At 36.5% G+C, this 24,090-nt stretch overlaps 1 protein-coding gene across 7 annotated transcripts in view; it reads left to right on the forward strand.

Moving 5' to 3' along the window:
• The window catches only part of HACE1 (HECT domain and ankyrin repeat containing E3 ubiquitin protein ligase 1), a 48,410-nt gene that overhangs the window by 13,538 nt on the left and 10,782 nt on the right, over positions 1-24,090 (forward strand). For 5 of the 7 annotated variants that reach the window (XM_035888731.1, XM_035888723.1, XM_035888738.1 and 2 more), the window contains 10 exons: positions 244-350; positions 3,865-4,111; positions 10,005-10,342; positions 13,250-13,318; positions 13,982-14,069; positions 15,041-15,152; positions 15,245-15,342; positions 15,534-15,621; positions 16,726-16,875; positions 21,974-22,170. In XM_035888731.1, coding sequence (XP_035744624.1) covers positions 244-350; positions 3,865-4,111; positions 10,005-10,342; positions 13,250-13,318; positions 13,982-14,069; positions 15,041-15,152; positions 15,245-15,342; positions 15,534-15,621; positions 16,726-16,875; positions 21,974-22,170 — 1,494 coding nt within the window. The remainder of the gene's footprint in view (positions 1-243; positions 351-3,864; positions 4,112-10,004; positions 10,343-13,249; positions 13,319-13,981; positions 14,070-15,040; positions 15,153-15,244; positions 15,343-15,533; positions 15,622-16,725; positions 16,876-21,973; positions 22,171-24,090) is intronic. The other 2 variants (XM_035888728.1, XM_035888757.1) reach the window with 2 other exon arrangements.

Here is a 24,090-nt window from a genome sequence, read left to right on the forward strand (position 1 = left end):
AGCATTCATAGCATTCTATAGTAGTATATATCCTGTAGTACATACATTGACACTAGAACGTATACCTTTTCAGTAATATTTGTAAATTATAATGAAATGTTAACTGAGTTTAGAGCAGACATTGGACAATATAGACATACATTAATATTGCTAGATATTAATGCTTGGGTGTTGATGTTCTAAATTAAATGTTGATCTGATGCTTCTTGACACTATGCAATTTATTTTGTTTTAATGTATTAGTTGCGGCAAGTTCTGGAACATTTGTCTCAGCAGAGTGAAAGCCAGTATCTTAAAATCCTAACAAGTCTTGCTGAAGTTGCTACAACAAATGGTCACAAACTGCTTAGGTAAGTGTGAGAGGATCATAAGTAGGTGCTGGTAGTTAGTGGCACTTAGTAGTTTTAATAATCTAAATTATCTGATGCTGGGCACATGCTGGAGTAGATGGATCTTAAATGTGAATCTGTATGACAGTGCCTGTTTAGATCACTGTCTTCATGAGGACTTCAGGAGAGAAAATTGGTGTCCTTGTATAGCTGCTGGTGCCTAGAAGCTTGAGTGTCAGAGAAGTGTATTTTTTGTTTGATTAATTTGACTGCATCAGCTCTAGGGAGGGAAGCTTTTTAGCCAACTATCAATCATTCCTTTTTTCCTCTTTTCTTCTCTTCCACATGTTTACTTTTCTGCATGCTTTCTTAGTATGTTTGAAGAGAGTTTTGTTACTGCAGACACTTGTCTCGTGGTTGTTGGCTCTGATTGCCTTCCATGGCTACTAATTCTATGAGACCAAAAATTTCATCTACTGGTGTGCTGTCTCAGCATCGCAAGAAGTGGTTACTTGGGAAAACACACAAAACGGGCAAGAGTGTTTTCCTAGTTTATGGCATCTGTTTGACAGAGTTTGTGCAAAACGCCTCGTCTGTAATCTGTTGGAACACCAGTAACATTTTACTGTTTTCAAAAGCTAGCAGAATTTGCTCAAACCTTTACGTTTTACTTGAAGCAAAGAAAAATATTTACTGAAAGAGGTCAAGAGCCTGAAAGCATGAATGGAAGTTCCTTACTAACATGTTCTGGATAGCTTTTTGGAAAAGAGATATTTAAGAGTGTTACGTAACTGGAGAGGCCTGTCAGCATAGCTGTAGAGGAATAAGACTTGGAATGCTTCTTTTCAACTGAGGCCGGGGCACGAGGAGCCTATCAGTTAGATGGAGACTAAATAATGTTTTGTTAGCTCTAGGTGCTTTTTTCTTCCCCATCAGTCATGTTAAATTTGGATGGAACTTGTAGATAGCAGGTCAGAACTCCTAGATAATGCTAGGAAATTCATGACATCATTAATCACAGTCTTGTTCCAATGGGTGTTTGCCTTGATGAATGAGCATAAGACTTAAACTCCTCAAACGTTTGGGGTTAAAGTGCATAGACATATTAATGACATTTTGTTGCTGCAGAGATAACTTTTTGAGGAACTTTAGCTGTTGTTGGGCTTCAGTGTGTAATCAGCTTAACTTGTACCACGTTCCTTTTGTCTCCGGACTTCATTAGAGCCCATGAATCTCCCCCAAATAAACTGTGATAAAGTGTAAAACCATTTTGCATGAAAGGGTTTCAAACTTGCTTTGTATGGGGACATTATCAGAAGTCATGGTAGCTGGATTAGATCATATGAAGCAGCATTTGTTTCTATTTCAGTATCTTCAGAGATAAATTAAACAGACTGTGTGTTTAGATTTGATTTATTACTGTTATTGCTCCTCTGTATTGAGCAGCACTCCTCAGTATGACTGTAGAAACAGTATCTATGTGCCTCTACTGTCTCTGAACTTGAGCCAGTATGTACTCTTGCTGCATGTGGGTTGACTAGCAGAGGCTGAAGAAGAGTCAGAAGCTTTGCATTGCTTTGGATGAGCAGGCATTTCCTGAGATGCCTGTACTTAAGGTGCCCTGTGGACTCCTACTGGCCCACTTCTCTTTAGAGAATCCAGTGAGGATGAAGGTAGTACTTGGTGAATATGAACCCTCTGAGCTTGGGCCTATTTTCTCTCCCTCCTCCTTCCAACAAATAGCGTGTAAAATGCACTCTGTACATGAAAACCTCCAATAGTGGTACTCTTGCGTGGCTGAACCATGCCTGAGGACTTCTGCCGTGAATACCAGAAAGGAGCCTGTTCAGTTAGCATTACCTCCATCACATATTTCCTCCTTCCAAGAAATAATTGTAGTGTAGTGTGATTTGGTCTTGCTGGTGCAGATTGGGCCTAGCTGAATGTTTACAAACATGCTAGTAAAAGCTTCAGTAAACTATTAAAAGCACTTTAAGGTTTTCTTGTATATGTTGGTTCTCTACTGGAGACAAGGAGATTTGAACTGAAATTTCACCAGGAAAACCCTGCTGCTGAGGGGTGATAAACCTCAATCAAAATGGTTTGGGGGTTTTTTGGTTTGTTTTTTTCAGTACTTGTTAGCTTCTTAGATCCTAGAATTCATAGATTCTTTTGGTACATAAGCAAAGATTTTTACAAATACTAATTTGTGTCTGTGACCAGAGCTTCTAGTAATACAATTACAGCCTGCTAGTCAGGGACATTTCTTTACCTGGTTAAAAACTTTACGTTCCTACTGTTGCACTGTTTACTCTTTGTGTTCTGTTCTTATCTCAATTTACTGAAAACTTCTCTGGTTAAAGTCTACATTGTGACAAGAAAGTCATACTTTCTGTATCAGTTTGGTAAAATTCTTAGTAAGTAGCTTTTTAAAACTAAAACCTCGCTGGCAGTCACTAAAATGCAGTGCTGAAAACAAGTAAGTTCTTTTGCATTTACCCATGCCATATGGAGAGAGGTCATGATAAAGGTACTGTGATGTTACAACTAGCTGTGTTTCAGATTTGTCAATTAACAGATTATTAATTGCATCAGAGGTTTACAGCATCCTCTAAGATGTCAGTTTTCTGGTGTATACTGATCTTGTAGTTAGAAAGCATGCTTTTAAGTTGCAAGTACTTTAAGGATAGAATCCATATGTGCTCACTTTATATAATATTTATAAGTGAGTAGAGTTCAGTAGAAAAAGTTCTAATTTCTTGCAGTTTTTGTTACGTGTTCAAGACAAGTATTCTTACTACTTGGGATTTAAGGAAAGAAAACCAAGTTGACTTTGGTGGAGAATGTTCTGCTTGTGCATGGACTCATTAATATCTCCTATTCTACACTGTATTGGTACAGAGTTCAGTGTTGGCCAGTTCAGCTAAGAAGACATAAACCTTTTAACTTATTTATTAGATAAATAAATAACATAGTGGTGCTTTTGTGTAGTATCTTCTAGATGATGTTTCTCTTGAGTAGAAATAGTGGCATCTTTACCATCCTGATCCCTTGTCTGATTGAGGTAGTTAATGGGTGTTTAGGGTAATAGCTAGGTGAGGGTGGGTTGTGGCAGCATATCTGATTATCAGTATGCTTTTACTATTGGATGCTATCTTTTCTGGATTGAAAAACATTTTCATCTGGATATCCCAATTTGTTTCATACATGAAGATGCTTACTATAGTAAGTTGAATTTCTTACCAGCGGTTCATGAGAAGTGTACATGTGCGTTAAAAAAAAAAAAAGTCTTTTGCAAGGTCTGGAATTTGCTGTTCTTATTTCACTTTAGTTAAAATTATGAGTACATGTTGGTAAAATTATAGTGTTTATATTTGACTTGAGGCAGGAAATGAAAGTTAAAATTCACAAGGGTTTAAAGATTAGGGTTTTTTCAGCATGTGTGTCAGACCTTATCATCAGATTGCTTACTCCTTAATATACTGAATTGTTTAATCTAGGAAAAGAAACTTAAATATTCCATTTTTTCCCCCAGCTTGTCAAGTAATTATGAAGCTCAAATGAAGAGTCTCTTAAGGATCGTGAGGATATTTTGCCATGTCTTTCGCATTGGCCCATCCTCTCCCAGTAATGGAAATGACATGGGCTACAATGGAAATAAAACTCCAAGAAGTCAGGTGTTCAAGGTCAGAAAAGTATATGATGTTGTTAGGAAGATAGACGTTAAAGAGATGAATTTCACAAAGCATGCATTCATTAATCAGACATCTCATGAACAGGAAGTAAGTTTGGTTGATGTCCCTATCCTTTCTTAAGTTAAGCCTACCTCTTTCCTTCTCCTTATTTTTTTTTTTTCCCACTGGATTAATTTAACCACTGATGCACATCTCATCTTATGATTTCTGTTCATTTCTCATTTAATATACTGTTTATTAGACGTTGAAAGTTTTGTTACCCAGCTGATTTTGGTAAACTTTGTTTTTATTTCTATTATGTTATTTAAGAGTGTAGTAATCTCAAAATGTGGTAATATTAGTATAATAGATTTATATTAATGTAATTTCAAAATTATATTTGGAGATTCATTGGAGGTTCTGATAATTCAGTATTTATCCAGCTTCACAAGATGAATGAAAATAATTGAATTCTTAATCTGTTCATTGTTTTCACTGTGACCATGAAGTTTTCTCTCAAGCTGTTCCTGAATTTTATTATTACATGCTTTGAAACATACCAGCTTACTACTGCCCTCACAAGGTTATTGGTTTGTAACTGTTTTCAAACACTTGCTTTAGGTACTTGCCTGTGTAGAAAATCATAGCTTGCCTTTCTGTAAAGAAATCCTGGTTTCCTGCATGTCACTCAGTCTGCATTGGGTATATGACTGACAATATATGACACATATTCAGAGCACCTAAATAATAAGAACTGAAGGGTAGTGTCTTTTTTTTTTTTCCCCATCTTCCTCCATGCTCTTACATGGCAAGTTAATATCACCAAATTTTTTTATTGCCAATGGTTACATGAGAATTTTCCTTAACCTTCACATTTCTTCCAGAGCGTTGTGAAAACGGTATTTTAAAATTACTGCATTTATTTGATGATAGGTGTTCATCAGGAGACTTGGAATGACTTTTAAGACAGAGCTATATTGATAAGGTTATGAAAGATGATACTCTTGATTCCAGCTATATTTATTAAGTAGCTCAGGTTTTGTTTAAATTTTGTCTTGGAAAGAAGGAAAACATTAGACTGTTTAAAAAACAAGCACAAATATTTATTTTTCTGATAGCAAAATAGTTTTAATAACAAATTGATTATATAATAAATATAAAATTAGTGGCTGAGTGTGAAAAATACTGTGTGCAAAATGTAATGCAATGTACAGTATGCAATGTAATAATTGTCCTTTAGAGTTGTTCACTAAAATATGTTGAGCTAAATTGGCACATTGTGAGTTTAACCAGATTTCCATTTTAAAAAAACAAAAGCCCTACCCAAATCCCAGGAATAATTTTATTAAAGACAGTGTTTTCTAACAGTTTTAATGAAAATTGGTTTAAATATACCAGATTAAATAACAAGCAGACGTTAAACACACTTAATACAGGAACTATCTGCAGTGAGGTATTCTGTTACCTTTCTGTGTAGATATTTTGCTACCTCTTCAAGGTTTTAGGAGTAGCTGACCTCATCTCCTTGTATTTTATGTTTGTTCATAGTCCAAAAAGGAAAAAGGTTTCATGCTTTTGAGTTTCAGAATGCACTATAAAACAAACAAAAATGTTCAATTGCAGTTTGCAAAGGAAATTGTATTTCAGCTGAATCACCTGTGTGCCCAAACTACGTGTATGATGAAAGAATTGTTTCCCGTTTTAGTATGGAATTAAGTCTTGTGCAGTAGACTTACATTACACAACTGGCATGGTTGTCCCAGAAAATATCAGTTATTCTTAATTGTGTAAAAACAACATTTATGTTCTTTAATGGATGAGCAAAGTATATACTGCTGTTGCATTAGCTAACAAAACAAAAATTTGAGGATGATTTAAAAATTATTATTGCTATTACTTGAAATTATTTATTTTAGAAGTGTTAAAACTGAGGGAGCCCTTCATTAGAGCCAGTGTTGTCTCTGTGATATTTTTAAGGTTGATTTAAATTTCAATCTCAAAAATACAAAACTGCTGATGAGAACTTATTCTTGTCTGGAAATGGGGCACACAGGTCTGGCAACGCTAAATTAATCTTCAGTTGTGATTGGATTAGTCTGTTCTTCCCCAAATTTACAGTATCTGGGTAGTGGGAGATTAGACATAGTGCTGAGTCAATTGAGTGACTGCCTGTTCTCTCTTATTCCTACCTTCCCTTTCCTTTTTCTTTTTTGTCCTTTCCTTGAAAATGTGGTTGTGATGATCCCCTTCACCTTTTGGGAGAAGGGAGAAAAGCCCACTATATCTCTAGATTATTACAATAATTTGGAGGCTACTTGGAGACCTGTATGTCTCTATTGGTACCAGTACTTGCATGCGGGACATGCAGGTCAGTGACAAAGAACTCCTTTTCTGGTTTTTGTTTTATTTGAGTTTTCTTGAATGTAGGCTGTTTAGCTGTTTAGTACAGACTATTAAGGAAACGACAGAGGTTGCTGCTCCAAACTGGGAGTTAAATCTGTATTAAAAATGTCAATATGGAACTTAAAGATTTTAAATTGGAGATCAGTATTGAAAATTTTACAGGAAAGTAGCTTTAAATTGGAATTTGCTGCTGATCTTAAAATTCAGTTGTGCAGATAAATGTAGATAATTTGAATTTTGATACAGGGTTTTTTAATGAAAAATAAGTCTCTCAGACTGCTGATTCACATCCCATGTAAGGTCTTGAGTACTTTCCAGAGCAGGAGAAAATGACACAGATCACCACCAGCTTCTCTGAATGCTGTTTATTTGAGTGAGTGAAGACTTCTAGATACTGTCTTTACTATACAGGAAGCTAGTCTGTTGTTCAATACTGTCTTCTTTCAAGAATGGACCTAGAAACTTTTGTCTGGGCAGGATTGAGGGTAGCAGCAGCAGGAGTTCCGTCTTGTAGTACCCTTGTGGGATATGTGGAGGAACATTATCAGGCCTTATTGCATGGTCTAAGGGTTTGTTTCCTTTCCTTCTGAATGCACCCCTGTTGGGTCCAAATAGATCTGTACCTGATGACCTTTAAAGATGTACTTCATAAGTCCTTTTAAAAAGCTGGTGCAAAACTATATTTTATCCAGTATAAGAAATGAAGAAAAATTTTCTTCTGACTTTTTTTTAAATTAATAATGTGTTAAGGTTTTCAGTATTAGTACACTGATTATACATATTTTGAAGAGCTGACACTAATCTAGCTTGGAAGGGATTGAAAATGTGAGTATATCTTCATCTGAGGCTATTGAGGAATGTTTCTGCTTGACAAGGACAAGAAAATCACAGGGTCATCTTTGCTTTACTGAAGTTCCTTGTATGTAATACATTACAGGCCTGGTCAATTCAGGCCTATGCACATACTTTAAAATGGAAACACTAGCTAATCAAGACACACTCTTGTACTGATGTAAGAAAATAGTAATTGAATTTACATACCCAGTCTTGAAACAAACTACTGCTAGCTAAAATGAGATCTTCCAGTGAGAAACTTTATGAACAGTAATTTTGACCAGGTTTACATTCATTACTTTCTCATGTATTGCTCTTCCAATTGCTGTTCAGTATGATCACATATTAGGGAAACTTGCAGCAAAATCTCCCTGTCTAGTTGAACAAAGTTGGGAAGCCCATAACTTTTCCCCTCATTTCAGATACTATTCTTTTCTGGAATTGAATTGACTTCTCTGCTGTGACTCAGTCACTTAATGAATTAGTGATCTCCTGCTCCCTGTGTCTTAAAAGACTATCTGTCACCCAGAAAAAGATTTTGCTCCAATGTCCCAGCTTGAATATGAGTTTGATTTCTAGTGTCTTGCTTTCTAGATGGATAAAGAGGAAGGCACTGCATGGCTAAATTCTTGCATTTGAGAGATGAGGTGTGTAGCTGTCAGACTCAGATGTATAACTCCAAAGAAACTTTCCTGGAATGTGAGATATGAAAACTAAAGGTTGAGTAGAGGTTTGTGTTTAACATGCGGTTCATGGTAAGAATCGACTGAAGAATGCTGACTTGTAGTTTTGAAAAAATGTGCAAATGATTTGATTGAATATGTCCATATTACACTTGAAAAGGTCTGATCATGAATGCTAACATAAAATGCTGACACCCATGGATATGGAGGAGTGGGCAATATTTAGAGGATTGCTTTACATCCTGAAGTTAGACTAGAAAAAAAGAAAGTGAAATGCTGAAGTCACTCTGCTTGACTACACTTCTGAATGCATTTGTGATCAGAATCTGAAAAACTAGCTTTGGAAGAACAAATCAGTTGCAAGAGTTCTGAAAGGCATGCTAAGTCTGCGGGAAAGAAAAGGTAAAACACAAGATATCAGTGGAAAAATGGTGTCTAGCAAGCTAAGCATCGAAAAGTTTGGGAGAAGAAAACTACATTTTAGTATTCTAGTAAATAACTACCTAGTTTCTTGTGAGTTCCATGTTAAGAACACAGCTGTATTTTAATTCTTCCATATATTCAATGAATCCTATTTTTCATCAGAAAGTTTTTCTACATTATGTTTTGTGGTGAAGGTCTGCCAGGTAGGTCTTGGAAAGAAGCTAACCTGATCCTATATGCAGACATTTATGTAGAAAATGGTACCTACACTGCAGGTATTCAGATCACCATCTAGAGAAATGTGTGGTCACTAGGAGTACAAGGATTAAGTGGGCATCATACCGTATGTTGAGCAAAGCCTACCAGTCTTAGAGATTGGGCAGGTTCTCCCCAAACTTCTTATTGGGGAAAAAATGGAAGCATAATGGTAAATTTGTTAATGGTAAATTTCAAGAGAATTTTTTAATACACAGCTTTTATGAGAAGTAATTAATTGTGTATTGAGAGCATGTTGCTATTGGGTGTACTGACAGTGCTCCAGATTGTGTAGACTTCTGGTACGGTGTGCTGCGAATAGCTCTTAATCTTTAAAGGCAACTTTAGAAGATGAGACCATAATTTTCAGTATCTGCTAAGTCTTTGAATGCTGTAATTGGTGAAAAGTGTTGATGCAACAGTAATATATGGAGAAAGGAGTGCATTTAGAATTTTGATCTCGCTTTTGGAATGCTATGAAAGACTTGAGTCAGAATTGCCTCCCTGTAAGATACACATCCCTGTGTTCACTAGGCTGTATGCTTGCAAAAAATCCCCTTAAACACCATGAAAGGACAGCACAGTCAGCCCTCATGTTGTTTTGAAATGTTCTTGAGAAAGCTGCAGGTCTCTCAGCCCTTTCTGTCCTCTGTAGTATGCCTGCACCTCAGACCAAATGTGTAATGGTGGAATTGTACCAGATTTCAGTTACATTGGTTTTAAGCTGGTGGTAGTGAATAAAGAATGACTTTGTTAAAATCAAGCAAGATTTTATAGCTTTAAAAATTGATATGTGATTCTACTGATACTTGTTTCTATTTCACAAAGCTAGGTATTAGTGACCCTTACTCTTAAGACATCTGAGATGCTGCCCAAAGTGAGCTGTATGAGCTCATGCTATGCAGAAAGCACATCTATACATATGTGCATGAGTCTGAATCTCAGTGGCATTGTCTGGGGTTTGCTTCTTGTACCTGGTAGAAGGAGCTTCTTTGATCAGGTCCTTAACAAAACCTGACACACACTTATTCTGGAAACTCAACATGTGTATTACTGTGTCTCTGCTTGGCTGCAGCAGTTGGGCAGTAGGGTGCTGTGTAACAACTGTCAGGCCAAACTCTGCCAAATAGTTCAGTGTTTCACCCTTTCTAAATTATTTCATTTTTATTCCATCTGCTGCTTGATTGTTTTTCTTCTCTGTGAAATTTTCTTTGTGCTCTGTGGCTACAAGTACAGAATTTTTTGAGTGTTTGACTCTTATCTCTAACATGACTTCTGAAAGATCTCTTAAAGCTTTTAACTGTGCATAATATTTATTTGCCTTAAGAGGATTATCACATCATTAATATTATCTAATGTCAACATGTTCCTTTTTTGTCTGTTTTTGCATGTGTTTATTGCAGCCACTGGAGCTGCTCTGGCATTCTCTAGATGAATGGCTCGTTCTTATAGCCACGGAGCTGATGAAAAACAAAAGGGACTCTGCCAACATTACTTCCATTTTACTGAAGCAAAAAGGACCAGATCACCAGGATGCTACTCCTACGCCTGCCTTTGCTGCTGCAGGAACTGAGGGCAGAAAAGAGCTATCCACTGACGATGGCGAACTGAAAGCATATGATGTTGCTGGGAAGCAGGAAGCTTGTGCTGATTGCCAGGATGTTATCTCCATGACAGCAAACAGGCTAAGTGCTGTCATTCAAGCCTTTTATATGTGCTGCTCCTGTCAGATGCCTCAGGGGTAAGGAGAGGATCCTGTTTGTTACGTTTCAGTAACAAACCATGTTACCATTTTAAAATCATATATGCTTTCTTGGAAGAATGTTGGTGCTAACCAGAGGATTTTAGAGATAGTCAGGGGTATTCTTTTTAATGCTTTCACTAGTTCAATTATTTGAATATTTTTTTGTTTTTGGCTTTAATGGCACCAGACAGCACAGCAAATTTCAAATTTTCCATAGTGCTGCTACCTATGAATGTAGTTGTGTTGGCGTAGATTTCGTATTGAATGTCTAATGGCTCTTTTTAGTTGTGTGGGATGCTTGCAGGAAATGTAATTCTGATCTCTTGAAACTTGGTTGTTTCTGCTGTTGGTTCTTAATGTGAAATTATCCCTAAATTTAATGTGATTATCAAACAACAGCTATGAGCTCAGAAAAAAAGTCCGCTATCTTTGTGTATGACAGCTGGGGCAAAACTTGTTTGGCTATACTGCAGAAGTTTATAACAAGGAGAGTTCAATCTCAAAGTAACACTCACTTGGAATCCTGTCCTGGGTTGGCAAACACAGTTTTGTGTGGAACAGGCACTACAACTTAGGTAAATTTGTATCATCAGTGTCTGGTTTAAAAAGAAAAAAAAGCGTGTCCAACTGTAACTGAGGTTTTAGTCTGTCCAAGATTGTTATGGATTGTATTTGTGAACTTGCAAGGAAAGGATCCTTCGACCTTCTTGAGTGGAGGATTAGGCAAGTATGACGGTATTGCAAGCTCCCTGAGGAATCTGGAAGCAAGATATCCACTACATGACAACTCTTGGTTATTCCTAGTGACTGGAAGGGTTTTTCTTTCTCTGCCAAATGTAGTGGAATAAAAGCTTCCAATTCAGCTGGTAGTTTTTCTGGGCACACTCTATGGACAGTCTGAAAGATGATCAGGGGATCAGCATGTTCTGCAAGCACCTCAGTACTTTCCCTTTTAATTTTACTCCACCTTGAAAAAGGAACCGCTGGTTAGCCATTTCTCTTGAAATCTCCGTCAAACCTTGCTAAGATGAAATGCCAGTAAAGTATTATTTACAGCAGCCAAATGAGAAGCAAACGTTTGTAGAAGTGATGAAATACATTTCCCCCCACCAGTTAATCTCTTTATACCAAAATTCAGTTGGAGAGGTGACTGTCTCCCTGTGTCCAGGTGACTTGCTTATGGGCCTTGCCCAATGGGTCTGTGCCTATGCATAATTTACACTTCAGGTTAGGGAGGACTCCTGTGGATACTGCATAACTTTAATTGAGAGTTATCATAGAAGCCAGAAGAGTAAGAGCCAGTGACAACTGGGAGAACTCCCTGGGATGCAGAAAAGTAAGGCAGAGCACACCTGAATTCTGTGTTCTTTTGGGCTTTTCAGACTGCATAGAGAAGTGCAAAGATCTGAGACTTACTCTGTTTTACTGAAGTTTTCATATTAGTAGAAGTAAATGGCATAATGATGTAACTCATTACTGCTGCCATCTTCAAATAACATTTGAAATTATAAAAAATGACATTTCCAGACAAAATAATTTAAAATGGCTCTAATTTTAGATTTGTCTGTCTTTGTTTAATGGAGAAGAGTAAACAGAGCTCATAGTTTTCCATTATTCCTAATATTCATACAATAAAGTTGGCATTTCATGCTTAAATGGAAAATTAGCTGGTTAACATTTGAAATATTGAGGTTATTTTCTTTTACTTGCCATGATTGCTTTTCTTCTGCAAATGCTGGTATTGAATCTAGGCATTCTTTGTTAATAAACTGAAATACAATGTTCCAAGTTTTCATTATCAAAACTGATGAGTGTATGCTAAGTTTTTTTCCCTTCTCTGTGTGTTGCATGTTACAGCTTGTGTGGCAATTTACAGGTAGATAGTGTTAATTTCCCTTTAGGGAAGAATATTCTAGTTGTTTAATACTTTCAGATAATCTCTCAGACCAGAAGTGTGTTTAAAATGTTCGTATTTGGTACCTGGAAGATTTTATTTGCTTATTTGTTTGTGGAAGAGGGGAAGGATATCGTGGATTTATTTCTTCAAAACAGAGTAAGGGAGAGAAGGGAAATAGCTCAGTTTTACATAAAATGAGCAGCTCTTGTCTGAACTGGTGTGGGAAACAGCAACAGTTCTAGAATTGTTATCCTGGACTTTAAAGTACTATTTTTCACAACCTTGCAAGGCACTTGATGAGAGGGTTTTATTCTTGTTTGCAAGTATTCGTTAGCTTTTGCTGAAGCTAAAGGATACAGTTAAGAATTTATCTTTTTAAAAAATGCAGAACATGGATGTAAATAAATGCAGTAAAATTTGCACCCATGTTAACCCTTCCCTTGTTCTCCAGTTATTTATAGGAGAAAAAATAAAATTCCATACTAGTGTATGACATGCTTGCCTGGCAAGTAGTTTTGTTGTTTCATGAAGCCCTTAAATACCACATTGCCCCCCCATTATTACGTTTTCTGAGTTTGTAATGTTATTTCTTCCTGGCTCTTTTCTTCACTACAATTTACGAGGTGCGTGGTAGGAATGTTATACTATGAACAAGAATATAAAACAATGTGCGATTCATGTTTATTGTGCATATATTATCAGTCCTTCCTCCTGTAGCTGGAAGGATTCAATAGAAAAATGTGTGTTTCCACTAGTTTGAGCTTTTTTTGTTCATATTGTTAATAACATTTAGTGGTTAGATTGCTTGACCTTCTTCATTATTGGCATTTTTGCCTTTTCTATTATGAAATGTTAATGCTGCTGAGTAATTAATTTTATGATTGACTAGTTAAACATCGGTTTCTATTTGCATCGTTTTTTATTAAAAAGAAGCAATGCTTTATGTAATTAAAATTCTTCTCAATTTCATTAAAACCAAAAACATCTTATGATTTTTCTTTGAACAGGATGACATCGCCTCGTTTTATAGAATTTGTCTGTAAACATGATGATGTCCTTAAGTGTTTTGTTAACCGGTAAGCTTCAAGAAATACAGAATTTCTAATTTCTTTTTTTTCCCAGGGTAAATCAGACTTGTATTTATCTTCTTACTGAGTTGTATTTTTAGGTTTTTGTTGTGACGTGTGTACCATATTCACTTTAATGGTCCTGCCAAATTCAAGGAAGTGTATATTAATGATTCAGAGGCTTAAATGAACTCTTCCGCATATGTAAGCGATCCTTTTGTGAGATTTGGTGAGATTTTGTGAACAAAATCTTTTTCACAGAGGAACAGAATAATTTCCTTAATGGATTCTTTCCTCATCTTTGTTCCAAATAAAGCCTTCTCTGTTGAGGCAGATGAAAACTTTCATTCTTCCTCAAACATGTTATACTTGGTGACTTCTTAAAGGAGCCTCAACCATCTTTGTACACTTGGTTCTTTTCTAGAGTTTTTCTGGGACGGCCCAGTTCATAGCCTTGCTTTTGTCTGGAAAGCTGCTTATATCCTTCATGCTCAAAGGATGAGATAGTATAAGCCATTTGGAAACAAGAATTAGGAAAACATTATGAAATAGAAGAGTCTGTTGGAACTTTTCTATATGACTAATTGCAGTCTCTTTATGTAGACTTTGTGCATCATGAAGCATTATTATTAGATCTCTGACTAACAGCCTTCTAAACTATTTTTCTTTCAGAAATCCCAAAATAATTTTTGATCACTTTCATTTTCTTCTTGAGTGTCCTGAACTAATGTCCAGATTTATGCACATCATAAAAGCTCAGGTAAATGTCAGGAGATGCTTAGTTACAGCTTCTATGAATATAAAGAGTGTTTTGTTTAAAAATAATATTGGAAAAAAAAAATCCGTTTGGGGAGGATGGAAGAACTAAGTGTGGCCTCCAGTGCTTTCTGAATCTGGGATGTTGAAAGAAACAGAAATGGCAGCCAGATTTCTGTACTTTTAAGTCTTTGAAATTCATGTGTAAGTTCATTTGAGATGACAAATGTTAAATATGTCTTACAAGTCCAACTTTCAGTTAAACAGAGTTAACTTTCTATTATTAAATGTATTTGTGCGCATCTAATAGATTGAGCTTTAAAATTATGTGCTTTTTCCTTCACTGGCTTACATTTTTGAGACAAACCAGATTGTCTCAATGTTGACTTGGTCATAGTTAATTAGTGGCGCCTTCTTCAGTGAAACATCATATTGTCTTGTTACCCTTTGCTCTGTTTCCTACCATTTCCTTTTGTTTGTTTGGAGTTTTTTTGAGTAAAATTCTAATGTCTTGTGTAACCTAAACTCACTTCTCAGTTTAACATGGGACATGAATTCAAGACTGAAGAGTTACTCTAGGGAAGACCAGTGTAGTTAAGTGGAAAAATTAGCAAGCAAACCTCTCTCTGGAAGTCTGCTGCTTTACATAACACTGCTTATGTAAATTCCTTCCCCTGATGCTCTGGAAGAAGTTTTGTGCTATTTTTCTCCTTTGTGGTGAACTCTGATAGCTATTTCTAGTGCTGGTGGTCCAGCCTTTTTGCATACCAGACTTCTGCAAGCACTCAAGGGCATGTCTAGTCCTTTCCTCTTCCCAAATTACTTCATAGTGTATTGAGGTAGCACTGAGTAATTCTCTGCATATCTCAAAAATTAATTGAGAAGTTTGCATAAGCATTTTGCAGTCACACTTAGGAGAAAGGAATTATTTAGTTGAATTCATCTATATGGTATGGTTTACCTCTTGTTTTGTAGCCATTTAAAGACCGCTGTGAATGGTTCTATGAACACCTGCATGCTGGGCAGCCGGATTCAGACATGGTGCACAGGCCTGTCAATGAAAATGACATCCTTTTGGTTCACAGAGGTATTGTGTTATAAACAGAACTAGTATATCTTTGAAATGCATTGAAATATAATTAATTAAGATACAAAAATTAATTGGTGCTCTGTATTTAGATTCTATTTTTAGGAGTAGCTGTGAAGTTGTGTCTAAAGCAAATTGTGCAAAACTAAAGCAGGGGATTGCTGTGAGATTTCATGGAGAAGAAGGCATGGTGGGTAAAATTGCACGGTTTTCCTTTATGGTATTTATATATGGAAATATTAATTCTCTTTCACAAGTATTGTTTTGAACTAAATCCTAATTTAAAATAACTTTTATATTTTATCAAGAAACATGTAGTTACCCAGTGTAACTGCAGTGAAAGGTCTATGTACTAATACATTTTATTCTTTTGACATGCAGGGACAGGGTGTGGTTCGTGAGTGGTTTGATATCTTATCCAGTGAAATAGTTAACCCAGATTATGCCTTATTTACCCAGTCAGCTGACGGTATGTCTCTGCCTTTTTTTTTTTTTAAAGTAATTTTAGGGTGTCTTCTTTTTATAAAAGCATTTTAATAATCCAGGAAAAAAGTCACTTAATTGGTTTCAGAATAAAGATTGGTACTTTTTAAAAGCAAAGCTGACAGAATTGATCTCATATATATGAAGTGACATATTAATTGTACATTTATATAACTAAAAATGAAATACTTATCTTAATTTGAAATTTCCTTGATTTTGTTCTCCCTTTCTGTAAGAGGAGAGTTGTTGGTTTTAATGACTCCATGCTATTTCTGCCTGGTAGTAGAAGGACGTAATACCTTGAGAGCAGTATAGAAAGTGTTTTCCTTTCTTCTGCATCTGCAACGGAACTGTGGAGGTATTCCTTTACTTCCTTTTAGAAATCTACAAATTCAATCTGTTAATTTTTGTGGCAAAACCAGTTGTTGATCTCCACAGGTCTACCTGTGGAGACTTTGTCTTTTGGGTGCTTCCTATAAAGCAAGTCTTTATCACTAATGGATTTCACATCATCAGTGATAAATGTTTTGCTTTCTACCTTACAAATTCTTGGGAAGTGTCAAGGAATTCAGTCAACAGCAGAGGCATAGATTGGTTCCTGGAAGTTACAAGGAAAAGTTCAAGGATGTCTGAGATGGTCTTTTTCAAGGAGACCAGGACTGGACTGTCTCCGGTCTGTATCATCCTGGAGCCAGGTGAAAGGAAGTGGATGTGTTCTGATCCTTCCTTTGAGCATGTTCACAAGATGATAGAAGCGTGGCCCATCAGAGTGAGCGAAAAATGCACATGGCAATATAGTAAGATGGAGGACCAAATTTAGCAGATCGTGATTACCCTTATGTTGATGATAATTATTTCAGTGGTGCCTTGGAGAGTAGCTAAGCAGTATGATTGTAATAATAGGATGCCATTACATTCTAATACATTTCTTTCTGATGTCTTTGTGGTGTAAACAGCCCCAAACAATCTTCCAGATCTCCAAAATAAAACTCTCAGTGGTTTCAGATGCTTAGTGTATTTGACAAATATGAACTTCACTTAAAAAGAAAAAATAAAAGTCATGAAACATGATAATCTTTTTGTTTTTTAGGAACAACTTTCCAGCCCAACAGCAACTCTTCTGTAAATCCAGATCATCTGAACTACTTCCGTTTCGCAGGCCAGATCCTGGGGCTAGCTCTGAATCACAGGCAGTTGGTGAACATTTACTTCACAAGGTCATTCTACAAACACATTCTTGGTATGATTTTATTAAAAGTCTGTGTATTAGTCATAACAGTTGCTGAGCAGTAAACCTTTTCCTTTTGTACTTTTGTGTGTGTTTAAAAGTGAAAAAGTCTTGGAAATTAATATCTTGCTAATCTTTTATGTACATCAGAGTTAGAACATAATATGGCAGTAATTGCTCTTCCAGTCTGAGCCTGTCTTAGGATTTGTTATAGTTGCAAAATACAGAAATACATTAGCAAAACTATGTGGGAATTTTATACAGTTAGCAACTTTTAATAAAATAGCTAATCTTTCAGTTTATACTTGAATATGAATCTTAAATTAAAAGTAAGTCAGGCGTCATTAATTTGTCTAGAGCATGATCATGTAATGTAGTTGTCTTTTAAGGCTGGTGACTAGGAATGCCTGAAAGGCAGAATAGTGCAGCCAATTGTTTTTGTGGTATATGTAATTCTTTGCATCACAGTTGTGAAACTCATCTGTCCTGTCATGTAGTGTCATTCTTGAGAAATGAAAATAATCATTCCCTAGTTAACTTAGGACAGACTTAAAAAGTTGGTGATGTTTATGAACTCTGGCAAAAATCTATTGGGCATTCTTTATTATGTCTGCAGTTCTTCAACTGTGTAAAACAAGGTGAATTCATGCTGTTGTAAACCTCCCTGTCTACCCATTCAACAAATACTAGTTATTTCCTGAAATAGTGGTTCAGAACTGTCTCCTTTCTGAGGAAAGTTAATTCATATACTTACTGTAGCATTCAAGAGGATTGGTCAGAAGTCTTTATAAAGATGTAACTTGTCTTTTTCATAGAGGAGGATTGCTGTTAGCTGGTGGTATCTGACTATGTGGGAATTTTATACAGTTAGCAACTTTTAATAAAATAGCTAATCTTTCAGTTTATACTTGAATATGAATCTTAAATTAAAAGTAAGTCAGGCGTCATTAATTTGTCTAGAGCATGATCATGTAATGTAGTTGTCTTTTAAGGCTGGTGACTAGGAATGCCTGAAAGGCAGAATAGTGCAGCCAATTGTTTTTGTGGTATATGTAATTCTTTGCATCACAGTTGTGAAACTCATCTGTCCTGTCATGTAGTGTCATTCTTGAGAAATGAAAATAATCATTCCCTAGTTAACTTAGGACAGACTTAAAAAGTTGGTGATGTTTATGAACTCTGGCAAAAATCTATTGGGCATTCTTTATTATGTCTGCAGTTCTTCAACTGTGTAAAACAAGGTGAATTCATGCTGTTGTAAACCTCCCTGTCTACCCATTCAACAAATACTAGTTATTTCCTGAAATAGTGGTTCAGAACTGTCTCCTTTCTGAGGAAAGTTAATTCATATACTTACTGTAGCATTCAAGAGGATTGGTCAGAAGTCTTTATAAAGATGTAACTTGTCTTTTTCATAGAGGAGGATTGCTGTTAGCTGGTGGTATCTGTGGTCTAAGGCTCTTCTCTGCTCCTCTTTGAGAACCTTTGTGCCTCTTGATTGTGGAACATGATGACCCTGTTCTGCATTGTCATGAAAAACTTTTCCTCTTGCGTGAAGATGTAGTGGATAAATTCCCTTTGCATTCCTGTTACTCCTTTAAGTACATAAATGCCTTTGCCACTGCATGCAGAATTTCCTTTGTGCTTAAGCACTATTCTTTAATCTTTTTTAGAAGTATAAGATAGCTTGATGTCAGAAGTTTTACTTTTCCTCCAGAACGGCTCCTTATTTTAAGACCTAGCAAGGTTTTCAAGGGATTGTTTGCATCTCATTCTGGTTTTTGGTAATCAGTCTACCTACAGTCTTCCTGTGATGTTTGCTGAGTCCAGGACAGATCAACTTCAAATTTACTGTTTCTCTTCCCTGAAACTGTTCAGAGAATACTGCTCCACTTCGTTGATGGTGCAGGCTCAGTCATCTTTGTCAAGATCTTCCTGACAAAGGGATGCATTTTACTTCTCTCCCTCAGTACTGCTTTCTGCTGCAGGAGAGTGACTGTGTACTGGGCAAGAGGCAATGGAGGACAGCCAATCTGAAGCAGCACCATGTTGGCAATGCCTCATCAGGCTTCCCTAGTCATTGATTTTCACATACAAAAGCAGTTTCAAAGTAGACATATCTTTGTGTGTCACATTTGGCACTGACTTAATGTTTGGCCTCTGATATCAACAGATTCCTCTGTGTGAGAAGAAGAATGGCCTAATCTCCACGTGATACATTCACAAATGAGAAAAACATTTTTCTGCTGTTCAATGACACCTTGAGAATAGTCAAGTGTTGCTCTTTCACCTCTTTTTGGAAAAGACTACTAATTAATTTGGGTTCTTTTCTAGTTTGAACTGTGATTATATACTGGATTTGTTGGTTTCTGAATTGACAAGATGACCTATTGTTTACTTTTTTTTTTTTGCTAGAGGAACTATTGTAAACCAAACAGCCGTGAGTAGTCTGTTAGTATGATCTCACCAGTCCCTCTTAGTAAGGTCTTGTCATTCTGTTGAAGAGGCATCCTGGAACTCTAATGGTTTGTGCATATTCAATTTCTTGAATTTCAAAAGGTTCACAGGTTTTTATCACTTCTTGTTACTTATCAGACACAGAGAACTGGAAAAATTACACCTCCACTTCCCAAAGTAGTTGCTTTTTCTGACTCATAGTGGTTTATTTAAACCTTTCCAAGGCCTTTTCCCTCATCTTTGTGCATCTCCTCTCTTCTTGCTTAAGGAACCTGAGTTGCACAGCAGCAGATGCTCCTAGGTGTTTTTGTTTTATTTTTGTTTCAGGTTCAGCTATGGGTTGTGCTAACTGTTGTTTATGACAAATACAAGTTACCAGGTTACAAACGTAAGAGATTCCCTTCAGCTACTTGTCAGGCCTTAAGTAATGAAGCCTGAGACAGTTTCCATTCCTTTGGTTTATCACCTTGCATGGAGATCCTTGTTTTCTGTAGCCTTTCCTGTTGATGGCACTGAATCCACAGTTGTGTGGTAAAACCTCCTGTATCTGAGGAACAGTGTGAACATCTTCCAAAGGAACTCTTCTCTTCAGTCAACAGACATGACATGTAAGTGCCTTAATTAAAATCTGAAATCTGTATTAACAAATATGGCTACTTTTTTGAGACTCAGGTGGATGCATCACTTTTTTTCACTGTGATAAACTGAGATCTTTCTGCAACAATATCTGGTAGGCGAGGAAAGATCACCAACTTAAGTGATGACCCAGCTAACACACAACTAAAGTGCTGTATAAGATGTTACATGTATAGCTTACATGATTTTTTTTTTGTGCGTTGTGCAATCAATCGTTATTCCATAGGTCTTCATGTTTGAGGGCTGCACTCTATTACGGATGTACATCTGAGGCAGAAATACAGTCAGCAATTAGTAAGGCCTCTTAGGTATGTTTTTCTCAAATCGCCTGTCTTCGCTTAAACAGGGGTGTAGATGATAGTTTCTCTAGTTGTGTTGTCCCGTTACTTCGTATTTTTTCTAATGAGCCAATTATTTTTCTGCTTGGAAAAGGAAACTTCTACCTCCTGCCCACAAAGACACACAGTGGATAAATTCCTAGCTGTGCTATTTGCTGTTAGACTTAAGTTTCCTCTTTCACAGTGTAATAGAAAACAATCCTTGAAATGGCATAAACAAAAGTGAAAATTAATTTCTGGGTCAGTGTATGTTGAGCTGGAGGCCTTAAATCTTTGAATAGTTACTGAACTCGTCTCAGAGCTTACCTGTAGTATCTTTTTTAAGTTTTAATCTTAGCACGATTATGCTAAGACAGATTTCTCTTCCTTTTCAAACTACAGCTGCCTTAAGGGTATAGCAAGAGAAAGATACGTGGTATTTCACGGGATTCAAATTTTGGCCTGATAAGTCTGGCAGAGTTTCTTTATAACTGCCTGGGTCGAGTCTATTGATTGGTAAAATATCTGTCAAGCAAATGAATGAGCTTAGTGCTTTGGCCTCACGACATGCTGACTGTGAGTGCAGTCTCATCATAATGTTCTAGTTCAGTTTCTTCTCTAAAGGAGTCTCTGTTTCCTACTTTTCAGTCTGCTTCTTTTCCCACATGTTTTGCTTATATCCCTCAGAGACATCATTATTTCCACATTTCATATGTGAAATGCACATATGCTTACTGGTTGGGAAAACTGAAAGTCTGCCATCTTCTAACAGCTGTCTAGTAGTTTCTAGAAGTGAAAATTCATTAGTAAATTATCTATCCCTCTCTTAAACTGGACTCTTGCTTGATCTTATTAGAAAAACAATGCCTTACAGCTTGTGTATGCACCATTTCAGCACTAGTCAGCTCTTCCAGGGAAATGCTGTAACAGTTTTTGCACTTACATGTTTGCACTGGCTGCTAACCTTTGAATGTTGTGTTACACTGGGGTACTGTTTCTGCAGTCCATAGCCTGCTAAGACCTCTACTAATGGGCACCCTTGTGACACTTCACAACGTACAGAAGATGGTGAAGCAAAGAGAGTACTTCCCGATAACTTGCTTTTCTCTAAACCTACTACCACCCTCACCCCCTGCCCCTTTTCCTAGGTATTGGTCTGACTTGGTAGAGTTAAAGTATCTATCATGACAGAATTAAAGTAATTGGGGTTTACTTTCTTGTATAGTGAAGAGGGTAGTTCTCTTGAGCAAACTCAGGGTCAATTTGTTCTGGGCCCCCCAGTTCTAAATAATTTTCTGAGGGAAAAGATATTGTTGTATAGAGAAATAGGATATTTGGGTTTCTAAAAGTTATGTAGAAAACTTTAAGATTTTTTAGGAAACTCATTTAACATTGTGTTCTGTATGGTTAGATGCTTTTGCTTAAATCCATTAGAGAGCTAAAATTGTGCAAATTGTGGTTCAAGTGGTATGCCATTTGCTTCATTGGGAAGAAAAACATACAGAGGAAATGACTCATACTTCTAAAGTGTAGTAAGTACAGTTCTGCTGTAGGTAGTAATGGTGAATCCCTTTTTCCCTTTTCCTATTACTGCATTATTCAGGTTTCTCTCTAGAGGGCAATCTTCTACCATATATTAAGTTAGAACCCTTTTTGCTTTATCCTTTTTATTTGAGAGGCTTTGTCTCTCTTTTTTCCAGGTATACCTGTAAATTATCAGGATGTAGCATCTATTGATCCAGAGTATGCAAAGAACTTGCAGTGGATTTTAGATAATGATATCAGTGATCTGGGTTTAGAGCTGACCTTCTCTGTTGAGACTGATGTGTTTGGAGCAATGGAAGAAGTGCCATTGAAGCCAGGGGGTGCCAGTATACTTGTTACACAGGAAAACAAGGTGAGTATACAGGTTTATTCAGAAATTGATAGTATAAGAAAAGCAATTGGATTGACTTTCTGAATAACTGGAAGCATAAATGGTAGACCCATTTTGAAGGAAATGCACAAAATAAAAAAGGCACTCTTCCCCCTTTTTTTGAGCTTAGGATGTTATGGAAATAGTACTATTTAAAATCGTTGAAAGTGTTCAGGTTTGAGGTTCTTTCTGACAGAACTTTTGGAAGAAAAATAGAATCAACTTTAAATGAATGGTTTACTTTGAGTTACAAATATTCCTAAATTTAAGACCTGGGTATATATACCAGGAGGGTAAAACAGTAGCAATTGCTGAAAGTAACATGGTAGGTAATGTTGCAAAGTGTGCTGTCTGCTAGGGCAGTTTATGGTACTGGATTGCTCTACAGTAACATACGGGTAATTGATACAGTAGAAGGCTGCAGGAAGCTTTTTCAGCCATTTGCAAGTCACTCGTGTATGGAAATAATCTACCTTTTTAATTTACTTTAGTAGTAACAGCTTGGAAAGTCCCTGAATTCTCTGCAGCATTGGTTCAAAAACGAATGTGGAAAAATGCAGCCAGATTTTGAAAATCATCTAGAAATTAAGATAGACATCAGTCTAATTGAATTCTGCAGTTACCCGTGAGATAGTTTTGAGTAACTGCAGGAGTGTCATGGGTAGACCAGCAATCTTCTTGTATCATTGACTCTTTTGATCCTTATGTCTGCTTTGTGTTTTGATTTTCATTTGTGTTGAGCTAGTCTAACTTGCTTTGTGTACACAGTATTCATTCAGCAATACCAGTTGTGTAGACAGCTGCTGTATTGGTAAATGGCCACTTGGTGTCAGCATTTGTTCTAACAAAATTTTAATTTGTGTTGGAGTGATTGGCACTGGATTCTTGAATGCTTAATCCTCATTTTCATTAAGGCAGAGTGTCATTCCAATAACAGGAATACATATTATTAGTCTGATTCTGCACTGTTTCCTGCAATATAGTCATTCATGAAACAATGCAGATGGTAAAACATGTCTAATTGTGAAAGCAGTGGATGATTAATTTCTTTATTACCTTGTCAGAGAAAGCAAGGATGTTCATTCTTGTTTCTGGGCAGTCTTAGCTTCTCAATGTATAAAATAGATGTACTTGACATAAATTGTTGTTTCATAACAGCTATTCAAAAAACTGTTATCAGTTAGCATGAAATTAGAAGTTTGCCCACATGAGGATATCCTCAGTCATTAGTAGCTTGCATTGCTGTGTTAACTTCTGACTTGGGGCACAGACTAAAAAGGGTGATTGAACACGTGTAGAACAGATGCATCCATTCTAGCTCATCAGCTGTCCTCAGCTGTGGCAGGAGGGGACAAGAGTTTGTGTAGCTTTTATCTAAAAGGTGGTCAGGAACACATGACTGTTATGGTAGCTTTAACACTGTTAATATCAATTGATTTTTTAATTTCAAGCTGCAAAATGTGAAGTCAAACATTTTTAAGGTGGCACTGTCTCTTGTTCACTGATTTTGACAGTGGAGAACCAAGTTGTTGAAAACTATAGGTCTGTGTTTTAGTGGTGTTTTGGGGATTTTTCCCAATTTCTTTGAAGTGAAGTGGTTTTGCACTGTGCTTTAGCTTAGCAGTTCTAACAGGTTAAACAGGAAAGTGTCTATTTTACTTTATAAAACATCTTTTTTTCCTGCAAGAGATACCTCTTTTTTTTCTGCCTTTACCTGAGGAATAAAAGATCGCTGTTTAAAACTTGTATTTGCTATACCTCTGGGAGAAGAAAATTCAGCTTCTAAAGGAATTTTCTGTGTATGCACACTAGCAGATTACCTGTTTAAAGGATAACATGTATTTAAATGAAATTGAGTGAGTCTTTGTTCCTTAAAAAAACCCCACAACCAAACCAACAAAT

Source organism: Egretta garzetta, unplaced genomic scaffold, assembly GCF_000687185.1.
Source record: "Egretta garzetta isolate BGI_Z169 unplaced genomic scaffold, ASM68718v1 scaffold10, whole genome shotgun sequence".
Classification (NCBI taxonomy): domain Eukaryota; kingdom Metazoa; phylum Chordata; class Aves; order Pelecaniformes; family Ardeidae; genus Egretta; species Egretta garzetta.